The 16,440-nt window shown below is 40.2% G+C and overlaps 1 protein-coding gene and 1 long non-coding RNA gene across 4 annotated transcripts in view; one reads left to right on the top strand and one right to left on the bottom strand.

Moving 5' to 3' along the window:
* The window catches only part of LOC104957988 (uncharacterized), a 32,715-nt gene extending 28,854 nt beyond the window's left edge, over positions 1–3,861 (bottom strand). For 2 of the 3 annotated variants that reach the window (XR_799722.1, XR_799723.1), the window contains exon 1: positions 1,482–1,534. This is a non-coding gene — a long non-coding RNA (uncharacterized lncRNA). Of the gene's footprint in view, positions 1–1,481; positions 1,535–3,318 lie in introns of those variants that run through there. The other variant, XR_799724.1, reaches the window with a different exon arrangement.
* Positions 3,862–4,170: 309 nt separating this feature from the next.
* On the top strand, positions 4,171–9,614 carry zic3 (zic family member 3 heterotaxy 1 (odd-paired homolog, Drosophila)). Its single transcript, XM_010785673.1, has 3 exons — positions 4,171–5,727; positions 6,464–6,627; positions 7,229–9,614. The coding sequence occupies exons 1-3, from the start codon at positions 4,734–4,736 to the stop codon at positions 7,409–7,411; spliced, it is 1,341 nt and encodes a 446-aa protein (XP_010783975.1). The 5' UTR covers positions 4,171–4,733; the 3' UTR covers positions 7,412–9,614.
* Positions 9,615–16,440: the final 6,826 nt, after the last annotated feature.

Genomic DNA, 16,440 nt, shown 5'->3' with positions numbered 1-16,440 from the left:
TGTGTGTGTGTGTGTGTGTGTGTGTGTGTGTGTGTGTGTGTGTGTGTGTGTTGACACAGAGTTACAATGTTCATATATGTGGTACAACTAATGCCTGTATATGTGTGTGTTTTGCATGTGTGTGTACCATTTAAACAACTGCATATATTTGTGTGGAGCAGTGAGTGGTGCTGAGATACTACAATTGATAAAGAATGGCAGTGTGCAGTCTTTCCATGACTTTATGAAATGTAGATGAATTAACAGGTTTGGGACGAGTCCATTTGCAGACCGATGCTCCAGTAAATCACAGCAAGAAGTCAATTAGCCTTCTCCATCAGCAATAGGAAGGTGAACACCTACTGCAGTACTGTCGCAGTCACTCAAACCCAACTGACCAGATAATATATGATAAATAAACACCGATCTGTGGAGTTATTGTACTGTATGCAAGTATAAACCCTCATAGGGCAATATGAACCCCCGAAACATGTATGTTTCTCCTATGACGAACCAACAAATACACAGCAACAAAATGTGTCCGATAACAATGCAATAAAGTCAAGCATCACATTGTGAAATTCCAAATGACAAGACAGTAAATTGCCTTTCGTCATGTAAAACTTCAGTATCTAAGGCTGCAAATTCCATGTAATTATCACCCGCTACACTTGCACGGATATTCAAAATAACATTTGATTATAGGAGTGTGTTTTAAAATACAATACAATGTATAAAGTACATTTTAGTTTTGTGAACGGTTAAGGATTTCCGAAACAAGTGCATGCATAAAAATGTAATTTTGCCGAAACAAATGTGAATCTAAATGTATTTAAATCTTTGAATGTATGATATTTACTCGATTGTATGAGGGCACACCAGAGCATGAGTCTAAGGGCTCTGCAGAATATTATAGAACTGGGAAAAAGTATCATGGAGAATGCACCTAATGCAGCACACCGAACACAACCATGCATTGCAGTATTGTATCAACCCATAACCTATAAGAGATGCCAAATTAAACCACAGCAAAACCTGCACAATCATTCAGCCCAATGCTCATTTAAACAAAAATAGTGATATTCATTTAACTGTCCCGGGATACATTGCAATTTCTTTCATGTATATACAGAAAACGTATTCATATTCAGTGGTATTGAATACATGGAAGTACTTTCGGGCTATGCTTTTGCGACTGATGAAGATTTCCCTTTTGTCTGGTCACTATTGAGTTAACTTTAAGTCCACAATCTCTATAGCACAAGCGGCCTGAGCCAGCCATGGGCTTCAGGCCAGACAACATGGACTAAAAAAATAACTACTTAACATTGCTATAAGAAAATTATCCAGACGTTTGGGCTGCCATAGGCACATTTCTTTTATATAAGAACATGATCATGCATCCAAGTCAAGTCATTTTTCAAATTATGCATTTAAAACACTTTCACACTGCTGACTCAACACATCTAGTTAGAATAAATGTATAAATGTGAGTTGTTTACCATTTAGGCTGATGGTTATGTTCTGCTCTTTTCCAACAGCATGGGCATAGCCTACTGTCAAAGAGGTATGCACAGTACAATATGGGGATATTTTAAGGTAACGCGCATGCTCAGTTTGAAGAAGCTTATGTTATAACCAATGGGCTATCCAAACGCCCTATGAGGTAATCCCAGCAGAGATAACTAAATCATCAATTTATAGTCTAAATAGTGCTGCAGAATAACGTGATAATTTAGCACGTTGCATTACACCCACGTGCAAATGATCATTAAATATGTTAGACTGTGTCCAACATTGCAATCAAAGAAAACACCTAAACCACTAAGCATATTCAATTAATCGTTTTGCGAAATTGAAACTCACATCTCTAACGGTTTGAACAATAATGTCAGTGGTTGCAAAACTAGAAAATATAACGGTGTAAAATGTAAAAGAATTAAGGGTAATAGACATGTCAAAAAAGAGGTGAAAATGTGAAGGGCGGCATGCCCGAGGAGCAGGGGAAATATTCTGGGGGGAAAATGGCTGGTGTGAGTGAGACAAATGCCTACCAAAAGTGCAGCACTATAAAAAGGCCTGTGAAGCACTTTCCCCTGTTTTTAAGTTTCTCAATTTTCTATTGTTCACCAAAAAAAGTATTTATGCAGCAAAGCAGTCTGATTCTTTGGGTTGTTATTTTTTACCAAAAAAAATATATATATATATGACCTATTCGTGCAACCTCGTATTCGGGGTTGACAAAACAATTAGAACATCGATGTTTTAAGTTCAAATCTTGACAATCCACAATTGTAGAATTAATTACATAATAAATACCGTTTTAATAAATACCAGAACAACTGAAGAGATCTGCAGTAATTTTAGTTTTAGATTTTTAGACAGGCAACAGTTGCTCTTAGGTCTATTTGATGACAGCTTCTCTTTTTCTCAGCATTGCCGACGCTGCTGCTGTCGCTCACAAACATTTGTGACTCATCTAAACCATGTTACGTTATTATTCCATAGTGATAATGTGGCTGCAAATACACGGCACATGACCCTAAGTGGCGTATGGGGCCTACACGTTTCAACAAGCCAATAAAATACGGAGGGAATAGAGGAAAACTTAACAGGCTGCTTGTCACTTGTGAAAGATCACAAAGGTCGCCATAAATCTCATACTGCAAAACTGCAAAGGCAAACTATGTTAACTGTGTGTGTGTGTGTGTGTGTGTGTGTGTGTGTGTGTGTGTGTGTGTGTGTCTCTCTCTCTTTGTAGGCTACGTGTTGGTGTGTGTGTGCTAATAGTTTACTGAGTGTGTTTTCGTGCATGCGCATGGTGTGCCGTGAGACGACGTGTGTGTGTGAGAGTGAAGGGAGGAGTAAACTGTGAGAGGCTATGTATTCGTGGTGAGAGAGAGGAGAGAGGGAGAAAAGAGAGAGAGAAAGAGGCAGGCAAACAGAGGGAGAGGGAGAAAATGGGAGATAGAGGGAGAGAGCAGCTTACGGAGGAAAAAGAGATGAAGTGAGTCTCATTCGTCGTTTTGCTTCAAGACAAATTGTCGAGGTTATGTACAAAAAGCGCAAGTGTTGTAGGCTACTAATGTGCGCGACTTCCATAAAAAAAACAGAGGTATGCAGGTCCTTGCAACATTTAAATTAACATACGAGTAACAGGCCTAAACAACGAGCAGGCTATGTTCACTTCAAGAAAACTAAATCCCATGAAACCTCCACCGGCTAAATATAATACACTGTAGGCTACATGTTTGCACTTCGCCACCGTGCAGTCCACACAGGCCTGCCTCATGGCCCCTGGTACTAACAGACGGACGACGGAGAAGTAAGAAAACTCACCTTTTCAATCTATAACTCTTTCTCGAGGAAATGTTCTGGGGTGAATGTGGTAGGGTGAGGGCGAAGGTAGAATGAAGGAATGATTTGAAGATTTTTTTTGGTCCAGATCCCTTAAAATAAAGAATGTGAGCTCCTTCCTGGGACAGATTGAGGGGGAAAGGATGTGAATGGCTTGGAGTTAAAAAGCGCCGCTTGAAGCACTCAGCGCGTCTCTGAACTTGATCAGATTTTATGTGTCCTGCAGCGAGTCAGTGGCAGCCCTGTGAAACTTGCTCAATGGCAGGAATTTTTGGCTGAGCTAAAAAATCTCAGGATATTACAATTACTGCCATCTTTCTTTCTGCCTTTTATTCCACCGTCTTACACCCTATAGAGCTTTTGCAAAAAAAAAATACCCCCCTCCCCTTTCAAGCGGCTTCAAGAAAGCCACAGTTTGGAACTGTGCCAAGTACATTCAAGTTTTCAGTTAATAAGAGCTAAACTGGTCACATGAAAGAGAAGAATAACAGATGAGTCAATGATATATAAACTACATTAGATAAATAGATAGAGATAGATAGATAGATAGATAGATAGATAGATAGATAGATAGATAGATAGATAGATAGATAGATAGATAGATAGATAGATAGATAGATAGAGAGAGATGTTAAATAGCAGGCATTTCAACATGTATTATAAAGTTTTAAATATGTTTGAAAAAACTCAAAAGGCTTAACCAAAAACGTTTTTTTATGCAGTGTTAGTTCGTTGCTGTATACTGTGAAATAATAGAGTGGGCCACTCTAGAAATATAGTTGTTGCTGGGTGGCATAATAACTGATCCAATTATTTGTATATTTATTTATAAAACTGCCTGGTAGTTTCTGAGGAATATAAAACCATGCAAGGCTGCATGAGACATGCTCTGTACATAACACATGTAGGATCTGAGCTAGTGCTCCGCTTTACCTGCAAAATAATGCCTGTAAGAGCCAATCAAATGAAACCAATTGAGACGACCTGCCATCTTCAATACCAAACTGTGCCAATCACCAGAAATCTAGCCAATTAACACCCTCCTTCGCAGTCACGTGTCAGAGGGGTAGCTGAGCGCTCATTGGCTGTCGTAGCACTGCCTCCTGAGTTCATTTATGTTCGGGGAGTGAGTGATTGACTTTATCAGTCCAAGGACATCATCCGGCTGGAAAGGGGGGGAAGTTTGATCCTCTTTCTCACGGATCGCAGTCAACGGGAGTTTTTTTTCTCCCAACTCTTTACGCATAGGATTTTTCACCGTTTTTGCCCCGTTGTTTTTTATTTTAGGATTTTCGTAAAACGTGGTAAATCTCTGCGCGGTGTCTGCAGCTTGCGTGCTCCGCTGCACTGGATTTTAATTTTGTTTTCTTCCCCTCTCCTAAATTTGCTTCAAGCTCATGACTATGCTTCTTGATAGCGGTCCGCAGTTTGCATCGTTAGGAGTCGGGGGTTTCGGTACACCACGGCACCACGACCTCGGGAACAGAGACCCGGGTCTGGGGTTGAATCCCTTCGCCGATCCCCCCCACTCCGCAGCTTTCAAAATCAGCCCCGGCGTGGCACACGATATCGCCTCCAGCCAGACATCAGCTTTCACCCCGCAAGCCACTGGATATGCAGCTGCCCTGGGACACACTCACGGCGGGCAGGTGGGCTCGTACGGTGGGGGAGCTTTCAATTCAACACGGGACTTTCTCTTCCGGAACCGGGGTGTTGGAGAGTCCACGGGGCCGAGCGCACAGCATGGGCTCTTTGCAGCTTCGGCGGGTAGCCTCCACGGTCCGCCCGGGATGAGCGATAACCCCGGACATCTGTTGTTTCCAGGACTTCACGACCAGGGGGTTAGCCACACTTCACCGAGTGGACATGTTGTTAACAGCCAAATGCATCTTGGCTTACGTGGGGACATTTTCGGACGACCTGATCCGTACCGTCCGGTTGCGAGCCCTCGGACGGACCACTACGGGGCTCAGCTCCACAACTACAGCCATCCCATCAACATGAACATGGGGATGAATGTGCCGACACACCACGGTCCCGGGGCCTTCTTTAGATACATGAGACAACCAATTAAACAAGAATTATCCTGCAAATGGATTGACGAGAACCAGATGAACAGACCCAAAAAGACTTGCGAGAGGACGTTCAGCACAATGCACGAGATGGTCACTCATGTGTCCATGGAGCATGTTGGCGGCCCGGAGCAGAGCAACCACATCTGCTTTTGGGAGGACTGCCCGAGAGAAGGGAAATCTTTTAAGGCCAAGTACAAACTCGTCAACCACATCCGTGTGCACACGGGAGAAAAACCATTCCCATGCCCATTCCCCGGATGTGGGAAAATATTCGCCAGATCGGAAAATTTGAAAATCCACAAAAGAACACATACAGGTAGGCACCGGCAAAAGCATGCGTAAAATAACACTGTTTTAAAGTGAGGCTTGTATGTTTAGAAATGCTGAATCCTGCCTGTTTTAGAGTGCTAACAAATGTGTGCATATTTTGTTGTTTACATAACCATCTGAGAAGTTGGGCCCACATGTATCCAGCTGACCAGTTTTCAAATAGTTGTAGTGCAGTTCATAATAAACAAAGCGATACATTATTATTAGCATGATAATTCAAGAAAAATGTGTTATTGTTATCCAACTCTTTATGTTAACCCTTAATCCCTGTAGTTTTCTGCTAGGAAGTTGGATGAGATATATAAAGATACTTTACGCATGTATTCACGTTAAAGTGCTCTTTAGAGCTATAGACTACCTCTTGTGCCTTCTGAACTTTATATAAAATGATAAGGAATCAGTTTGTAGCTAATTATTGTCCTTGTTCAGCTATCATATAGTGCAGAAGATGCCCTGTTGATTCAATGTTTACTATACGAGCAGACGCAAGGAGCAGGCCAGTAGTAGTATGAAGGAGCAGGCCTCTTGAATAAATAAAGCCTGACAGAGCAGAGTGTAGTAGTGTAGCTGTATCCATGTCGCCCAGAAAATGTAGGTTACTCTTGTTATATAATACGCTGCAGACCATTTACATCGGGCTGCGGCTTTACATGATGTGTTACAATGGGAGTTTGTTTGTTCGGGCCATTGGGGTAACTCATGGTGTGTGTTTAATCCTGCAGGTGAGAAGCCGTTTAAGTGTGAATTTGATGGCTGTGACAGACGCTTCGCCAACAGCAGCGACAGGAAAAAGCACATGCATGTGCACACATCAGACAAGCCATACATCTGCAAAGTGTGCGACAAGTCATACACACACCCCAGCTCTCTCAGGAAACACATGAAGGTAATTAACGTCTTCATTACTCCTTAAACACATTAACACACATATACACACACTCTCCACCCCCCACCCCCCTGCAACAGACAGGAACTATCACAACTTCAGGCATTTCTTAAGCTGTTACAGCACTATTTCGGTGCAAAAAAAAGAAACATTTAAGATGTTATAGAGTAGAGGGATAGGCCAACTTAAAATCACAATTAAACAATTTGAATATATCAGTGAATTATCTGTGAATAAAGCCTAGCCCATGCCTGCCACTCTAGATTTACGGTTTGAAACTATTTTGCATTAATTAAAAAAAAAAAGCCTGGTTTAAACCAATGCATGCGTCTAAATGTATTCTCTTGACATTTAAATATTTTAGTTTAAAAAGAAAAATACGTGTTACGATGCACGTTAATGGAGCATTGATTTGGACATATTTTGCAGTGTAGAAGTTACCGTGCCTGTTTTAAGTTGTATGTGTGTTATAGAAGCTCTACAACATCCAGAGTTAATCCGCATTTAAATCCAACACCCTGCTAGCCACTTCACAAGGACTGGGGCATATAATAATAGTATACGTTATTCTTAGTGTTTAATTATTTTTATTTTTTTTCAGGTACATGAGTCTCAAGCATCCGAATCGTCTCCAGCAGCCAGCTCTGGATACGAGTCGTCCACACCACCAGTGCTGGTCTCGGCCAACACGGAAGACCAGACAAAAACACCGCCATTAGCGGTGCAAAACACGTCTGGTCACAGCGAAGGACTGGCACCCAACTTTAATGAATGGTACGTTTGAAGTCGGAAGAGCAAACCATCTCTCAATGTGGACCGCGGAGTTGAGGATAAAAAAAACAACTGAAAAACTATTCCTGTTCTCTTCACACACACATGCGCACACACAAACACAAACACAGTCTCACACACATACACGCTGTCAGACACACACAAATGGGATTGGGGAATCAACAACAACAACGACGACAGGACATGAGAGCAAAAGCCAGCACCAAGCAGGCCACGTACGTTCTCAGGATCGCAAAATGTGACTTGTATTGCGCAGTTTTGAGGAAATCAAACAAAAATCATGAATAAATAGAACTCAATACTTTCTCAGTATAAATAAATGTTTTTTTATCTTTTAGTTTACAGAAAAAATGTTTTATTTTTCATTTTATGTATTTTCTCAAATTTTTATTTAAAAAAAAGAATAAAAAGGAAGAATATTTCACACTGTTTTATATGACGGTGACGCGCTATTGTCGCCTCTTCAATTGATTGTTGGAACTTCAGACAGTCTTAAGAAACGTGCCAAAGTCTTTGTCATGAACTTGAACACAGAAAAAAAATCCTAAATAAATATTATACTCGTGAATGTATTTCCTTGTTTGATGGGGTCGAATCTATTGTCAACGTCCGTTTTCAGGTGGAGAAATGTGGTATTAGGTTACGATTGTTACCGTTAAATATAACGTTGCCTTTTGTTAATACCGTTGTAAATACATATCCATGATGCCATATTTATCAATTTGTAATTTAATTATGGGTATGAGTTCTGAAACTTAAATGATATTTATGGAAGTGTTTTCTAACAAGAACTGTACAGTTTTGGTCATAACCAGCTTAACATTGAACACATGATAAACTCTAAAGCTCCAACATCGCGATTGTATCCTTCTCCTTTTCTTTTTAACCAATAGGCCTATATGTGTCTTATTTGGATCGAAGAAATCATCTATATGAATATTATGGATTTGTCTATATATAATGCAGATATTTCCGTCACTTTTATTTTCTTTATGAGACCATTGACATGTAAATCATTGACATTGTAGAACTGAGTTCAGTTGAGCTGAGAAGCTATAAAAAACGGTTCTGTTGATATCTTTATTTTTGGTTAAACTTTTTTGTGTATTTTACTTTTCTAGTATCAGAAATAGATGTCAATTCGTAGCATAAACTCAGTATTAAAAAAAGAACAAATCCATCAGCCTATTGCACTCCTATACAGGTCTTAGTCGATTGTGCGAAGTTCATGATTTCCAAATCAAGGAGACAGCATTTTATTTTCAATTCGGGTTAAGCACCCACTTATATGCGCCAGTATGGCACTCTTTATAGTTCCAGCAATGTCTTTGTGCAAGTATGTTTAAATGTGTGCATCGGCAACAATGGAACTGTCACAACACAGTATCTTCAAAAATAAAAAAAGTTTTTTTGTCCGTCAGCTTGCATTGTTTTAAATGTAATTCTTCTGTGAAACTAAGTGTGTTATTTGTTGTGGTGTTGCATATAGAGCAGTTTGATTACACATTTGCTTGTTTTGTGTGAATAACTTGTCAAGATGACATTTTTTGTGTTTAACAAAATCTAGTGGAAGGAATTTCAAAATATGTGGGGGAAGAAGCCGTTCAGTGGCAAAACGAGTTACAGCATTGCATTGTAACCTATTCTCAAGAATTAAATATTATGCATACACAAAGTATATTGTACTCATATGAGGACAATTTTCAGACCACCAGCACTACTTTTAAAATAAAATGTAAAAAAACGGTACCTCGTGACAGTGATATATGAAATAAGTTTATTTAAATAATTTAAGGAATATATGTTTTATATGCTATTTTCTATACCTTAATTTAAATGAAGTACTTTTTCTTATTCCCACCACCTTTCTGCCCCATGTCCAGAGGTCAGCGAAAAAATATCTGATGTATAAAAACAGCTAGAATGTGATGTTGTAACACTTTCTGGGAGAAATGGGTCAAACTCCAAGTTATTCCTGAAGAGCAAAAATGTTTTACTGATGAACTGTGTCACTGTGCCACATTGAGGCAAACCCTGTTGCAGCAGGCCTATGAGTTAGCCTATTTAGCTACCAGAGGCAAAGGTTCCTTGTACTTTTTAGGCTACTGTCTGTTGGTTGATTTGTTTTACCAACTATTTATGAAGAAATGTGAACGGAAATTTTGACTGAAATTAAAAATCATTATGAAAAACAACTTCAGACTGGGAGGTTGATTATTATCACCGTGTTGTTCTGCTCCCTGCATCTTTACACATCCGACACTGTTTGATATGCTGTTTGTATCAGACTAGTAGGAGTCATTGAACTTGACACTGATTAAGGCGCCATCTTAGTATCTTGGCTGTGTGTGTGTGTGTGTGTGTGTGTGTGTGTGTGTGTGTGTGTGTGTGTGTGTGTGTGTGTGTGTGTGTGTATGGGAATATTAGGGGGACCAAGTTGGAGCACCACTTCTTGGCAGAGAGTATGGCTATAGATTGGGATTACGGTTCATCCATGGCTGCGAGAGCTGCACTTGCAAAGTTTATATTTTGTTATTTTATTCTGCTTACCAAAAATAGTCAAAAAATGCACACGACAAGACGGGCAACTGAGGACACAGTGTGACCGTGAAAGTGGAGGGGGGTTCGTTGCCAAAAGTGGAGCTGCCCTATGTCTCCCACTACCCGATTAACAAGGAACCGCTTCATAAAAACAACCAAAGGAGTTACCACACATCAATGGACGCCATAATACGCATTTCAACGGCGAAAAAAATCAGTTTGAATCCGAACAAGAGCTCATGCAAAGACTCTGAATCTCTAATATGTCATAGTGTCGCGAATCAAGTGTTTTATAAGGCCATGTTAATGCAGGAACAATTATGAAATACACAAGGTGGTAACTTCAAACACTTCTGTAAAATAAATACTTTACTAATTATATTCTGAAAAGCAGAAGAGCCTTTTTTAAACAAACTACCGCATGGTGTTTCAAACCATAACACACACTCCCAATATCCTTCAGATTTGGGGAAATTGATTCAATTTAGTTTCTGACTATTGCGCAAGCGCAACCTTTGCACTTGGTTTGATTCGTTTATTTCACTTCCTCTTCCCTCCTCTCTTACCCACATCACCCTCCTCCCTCTCCTCCTGCCTGGCTCGTCTAGTCTTGTCGCACATTTCAAGTTCCCCCTCTCAGACAGTGACGTCAAAAAACCGAGACCCGGCTTGCTCTGAAACACGGCGGCACATTTTTACGCATGCATCTTGGATGTGCTAAAACGAAAGGTGGCTGCACTTTGACCTGCATGACGTGACCTCAATTCGGAATACACGCAAATTATTACAATTGCATACATTTTTTACATTTAAATGTGCATCATGTGCTCAAGTCATTTGCACAAATGTATGTTATTAGTGAATAGTCAACCGGGTGGATCAGATTGAACATTGTTTTGAGATTTAGAATACTCGATGTGTTATTTCCCATGCATGAGCTTTATGCTGACACCCAATAGGCTACAAGTCATCGTTTCCACGTTATTTGAGAAACCAGGGCAGGATTCAATCCATGAAGAGAAAGAAAAAAAACATGAAAGGCTCCCTTTCTGCTGGATTCTCAATGGATTAGAAAGCAGTGACGGTCACGTGGATGCAGTTGTGTAAAGACTGGCTGCTGTATCACAGCAATGCCCCCGTGCAGCAGACTACAACTGGCTCTGCATAACGTTAGCGCCCATTCATCTCAAGTTATTTTATGGATTGCTGCGGTGTGTGGACGCGGAGGATGGCAGCTGGCAGCGTGCAATAGCTTTAATCTCTCTCTCTCTCTCTCTCTCTCTCTCTCTCTCTGTCTCTCTCTCTCTCTGCCTAGGATCTGCTGCTGGTAGGATCCGAAGGAGGAAGGGAGCGGAGGCTGCTGGGGGGAGTGGGGGGGTTTGTGTTCTGCAGGAAACAAACACTGAGTTGTACTCCTGGCTAGCGTGTCGCTGAAGTTTGATATCGGATTGATTGGTCAACCCAAACTCATCTAACTTCCACAGTCGCAGGGTAGTTGTTGGCTAAGCGGGTGAGCGCGCTCTAAGAGGATAAACCGGCACGAGCAGGTCCCCAACGCCTTTTGTCACGCAACCGAGGATGTGATCTTAATAAACACAGTGGCTAATTTATCACTCATTAATAATCTGGTCATTATTGGACACAACATGCACAGACCTTATCTCATTTGACTGTGTATACATTTTATCTGCACATGCAATGTGCTTTTAATCCTTTAAGGCTTGATGGCACAAGTAAAGCTTCACACTGAAGGCAACTGCAGGGTGCATAGGTCTTGCTCAAGGGCACTTCTGCAGAGCACTTGGCCGTGAATCTTATATTAGAAATGGGAAGGGCCTTACGCATCAGCTGTCTGCAAGGATGTTCTGATTTCCTGCCATCAATGCTCAAAATAGAAACGATCCATGCTGCCAAAACTGAATCATCATGAATTAATCTGAGAATGTGTGTGAAATGCAGGGTTTATCTTTCCACATATGGCAACAGAACAAGTTAACATAGTGGATTACTGGATATGTATAGCAGTTTCTATATTCAATCAAGACATTGAGCCTCGTCGGGTATTTTGTGTCACTTACATAACAATCAGATTGATGTTAGATGGATTGGTAACATCATAAGGGGAAAAATATCGCTTGATACACAAATGATTGCAGAAGAGCTAACATAGGCCTATCTGATAATTACTTAAACGAGGGCTTCCATTTGCGCGGAAGTTGATGCTCGCCAATTATCGATGCTTATTTCACCTCCAGCAGGGTGTTGAATATGCATTCACAAAGTACCTTAATCCACGGTGTGCCTTTAACGTGTTTCATGGCTTTTGTGATGCAAACTGATTAACACAATGGCTTTGTCTTTGACTTCAATTATTCTTCAATTGACATTTACATACCCCACCGTACTGTATACTGTATAGCCTGAAGGCAACTCTGCTGATGAGGAAATGAGTGAAAGTGGTACAATTGGTAAACATTATACAATGATAGGCTATGCCGTTTTCAATTAGTGCAGTTGCTTAAGCGCCCACTCTGACACAAGAAAACTTAGTAAAACAGAGGAAACAGATCGAATTCATGTTAAGGCTAAATGTCCACAATAAAAACATAAATAAGTACCAAGGGGCCATCATTTACAACACCACCCACCTCTCTAGTAATATTTATTTTTCTGCGATGGGGTGAAAGACAAACTATTAGTAAGATGTCCAACAGGAGACATCGCTTATTCCCCAACATCTGGCTGGGTGTCAGAAACTTGATGAATTCCTTATCAGAGCAGGCAGGAATAAACGCTAATAGGTCCCCGGAGTGAAGGCTCCGGCAAACGCTCATTCAGCAAAGCAGATGTTCGGCAATTGTGCTTCGCGTTTGTCTTTTGACAGATATATTTTTCGACACTTTTGAGAAGTGGTAAAATGGCAAATGAGCAATTGACATCATTTTAATGGACCGCTGCTCTGCCCTGAGTGCCATAGTATGCCAGGCGCAATAACAAGCATTCCCCGAGGGAAAATATAGCTTTATGCATCATTGGACTGCAGGCTATTGGACAAGGTGTTGTGTTGAGGTTAACATTGTTAAAGAATAAGTATCCTTTGCAATCAACCAAACATTTAATTTAAGTCATATAACTGTTACCTAGGCTTTAACATAAGCTGCTAAGTAAAACAAAAAACGGCCTTTGTTTGACATTGCTTGAATGCCGTGATTCAGCAGTTTAAGCAAACTTTTCACCTGAGAGCCGCCCCCGTCCCGGGACAGCCCCCACCCCACAGGACGGTGCTCCCCTGAGGCGACGGACAGCAGTGCTCACATATTCATCAGCCTTTCAAAAATAAATGAACAATGCTCGTTAATGCCCTCTTTTCCAGAGACAATGAATTAGAATTGGAGAGTGCCTTTCCATTATTTAAAGACTTCATTCATCGCCTCTTGTGGTGATTTCCCCGCGCAATGCTATTAATAGTGTAAAGCTCCAAATCGGCTATACTGCAACATAGGGAAATGGAATTTACGCGCATGTTTATATAAAAATAAACGTTACACCGAAGTATAGCCACAAAGGTATTCACGTGAACAGGTTGATACATGTATAAACTACATTAACGAACAAGAAACACATAAATAAAGCCTCTATAGCATTGTTTTCCTTAACCAAAATAAAAGTATGACACTACAACAACACAAGTGGCCCATATTTCTTGCACAATTCCGATTTGTGCCCCAGAAATGCCAATCAACGCGGGAAAAGACCAGCTCTGGTTGCATAATGTTTGCGCAATCTTTAATCCGTTATGGATATGCATGAGGCAGGGAGCACTATGAATAACAATCCGCTTCATCTTTCCAGAGCCTCAGCACGTGCGCGCGTTCCTGGCATCTTAAACATGGAAACAATGACATATATTTGTTCCTTAAAGTTGTGATCACTCTCTCTGGCAGGTAGTGGGATGACGCATATACCCTTTTTGTAATAATAAAATGCAGTCACTTTTATATTGTGACAGTTTCTCGGTAAACTTAATTGTATGGCACAAAAAATGTTTAAAAGTTTGGTTTATGATTATTTACCCACCTCTGCATCACATTCTCAATTCCCTATTTGCAACCCGCCAATAAAATGTAACTAATAGACACATCTAATATTACTGGCTGCTATTATTTCCCAAAAGATGATCGGTTTTGAAAGATGAACAGACCTGTGATGATTCAGAGTAACATGGTGCTATATTGGCACCTTCTGTGGGACTAAATATTATTCATCACGCATGCATGATAAACTTTAACAAGAACTGCCTTGTGAAAAACATTGCTGGAGACACAGTCCTTGCAGAGCAGTTGCTCATCATGATGTAAAATAAAAATGAAAGGATGGAAGTGATGCCTCTGCACATTTACTTATATTATACATTATACTATAATGTTAAAAAACAAAAATAACATACAGGTTTTGCTGTTGGAAATGGATGTCACACCAGTGCTGGTCTCAAATTACTGAAGCTTTGACCTTGAGAATACATGTCAAGCATAAGTCAAATTCAGTTACACTAAGAGGATAACACATTTAATTGTGAAATGATTTCTTTAAATAATTGTATTTTTTTCCAAACAACATTTCATTGTTCACAAAGAAAGGTCCTTTATCTGATATATTTAAAAAAAAACAGAAAAAAATAACAATTTATATTGAAACAAATGTATCAGTTTGTGCATTTTCAGCATCCTTCAAACGGACTTCCATGCTAGGGGACTTATATATGTGTGTGATTCCTGCTGTATGGCCAAAAGCACCATTGTGAGGATCACTATATAGCAAGGAAGCATGACAAATAACAGCAACAGGAGCTATAATCCACCACAACAACAACACCATCAATGCAGCCTGGATTTTCCACATAATGCCCTAACCTTTTCTGTACTCAAGGATGAGGGGTGATGATCGTGTAATAATGTGTGTTTGGATGACTCAACCTTACAGGAAAGGACAGTGTTTGTGGATGAGTGCTGGGGGTTCTGAGAGTGATATTCAACATCTGTGTTATACAGGTTCTCAACAGCCATAATAAAAAGTGTTAGACATAGCACCAGTTATTTTCCTCCCACTTTTCTACTAATCTAGACTCGACTCTCCCACTGAGCCTTTTGGCCCTAACAGTATACCAGCGGCTCATATTTTCACAGCATTAGACATGCTATTATTCTGTGGTTTTGGGGTATTTTCACAGCTCTCTCTTCAACTGGACCAACAGAGAAGACATTTTCTCCCAGAGAATGATCAGAAATCACCTCCATCATGGTAGGAAACAATTTGCACATCTTCAACTTTGTGCCATACTCATTGGGCAGTTATTCTTTTTTATTTATGGTCACCATCTTGGGACAATAACAGGCAAGCAGGGTTGGAAAGGGAGGAGGAGGAGAAAGAGAAAACAGGTAGGAGGGCCTGGTGAAGGGAGGGGGTAGGGAAGGCCAGGTGCTGGTGGAAATTGGCAGGCGATTGCCAAAGCGACCTCATGCCAGGATAATGCATGGGGCCATAGGTGTCCCCCAAGCCAATCCCAACCCTCATGCTGATAGCTTTTCAATGCCTGTGGGACAATCTCTACAATAATTGCTTTTCCTGTTTCAATTCTGCTACAAGGGCCAGTAACAAAAGAGAGGACTTTGTTTCTCATAACCATTGCAAAAGTGCGTGGTGCGTATTTGGAGCCATTTTTAGTTTACATATAGTTCTGAATAGTACAATACATCTTAGCATGCCACGTAAAACCTTAAATAAGTGGTTTTGGATTCGAAAGAATATCACAAAGAGCAGAATGAAAGTGTGCTTTCAAAGTCTCTTCATGGCCGTGTGATTGGCAGATCTCTCCTTAATATATTGCACATTTCCCTTCAGGAGACCTTTGGACAATGTAACTTATCTGCTGTTTGTTAAATAATTACATAGCAAAATATTTTCATTTTTATCTCTGGGACACTCTATCCATCCTCTGCTATGATGACCAATGACATATTTCCCTCCTGATGGAGGGAGTGAAGCTCAGCAGGCCTTGTAGAAACCCAAAACCTCCCTCCACAGCTCCCTCAAAAAGTTCAAAGAAGAGTTTGACTTGTTGCTCTCTCAATGAGTGATTTTCATTTTTCTTTCAGCTTTTTTCCCTAAATAAGCAGTTTTTAAAAATTCTATCCTCTATTTTCCCAGCACACATCTGTTTGAACTTATGGTCAATGTATGTACTGATTAAATTACCACTATTCTAATAAGACTAAAACATGACTTTGTTAATACAAATAAAAAAAATCATAGTAATAATGACATTATCAAGCATTTTAGCAATAATCGTATTACTAATTGAAATAGTATTATTGTATGTATTAGCTTAAATAATATTATTTGTAAAAACCTAATGACGTCAATTGTATTTTTTTTTGTTTGCTTGTTAATTTATGAAGCGCATCAGAGTTAAACCAAAAGAAT

This window comes from Notothenia coriiceps, unplaced genomic scaffold, assembly GCF_000735185.1.
Source record: "Notothenia coriiceps isolate Sejong01 unplaced genomic scaffold, NC01 NC01_scaffold00028133, whole genome shotgun sequence".
Taxonomy (NCBI): Eukaryota; Metazoa; Chordata; class Actinopteri; order Perciformes; family Nototheniidae; genus Notothenia; species Notothenia coriiceps.
This window is presented reverse-complemented; position numbering and strand designations above follow the sequence as displayed.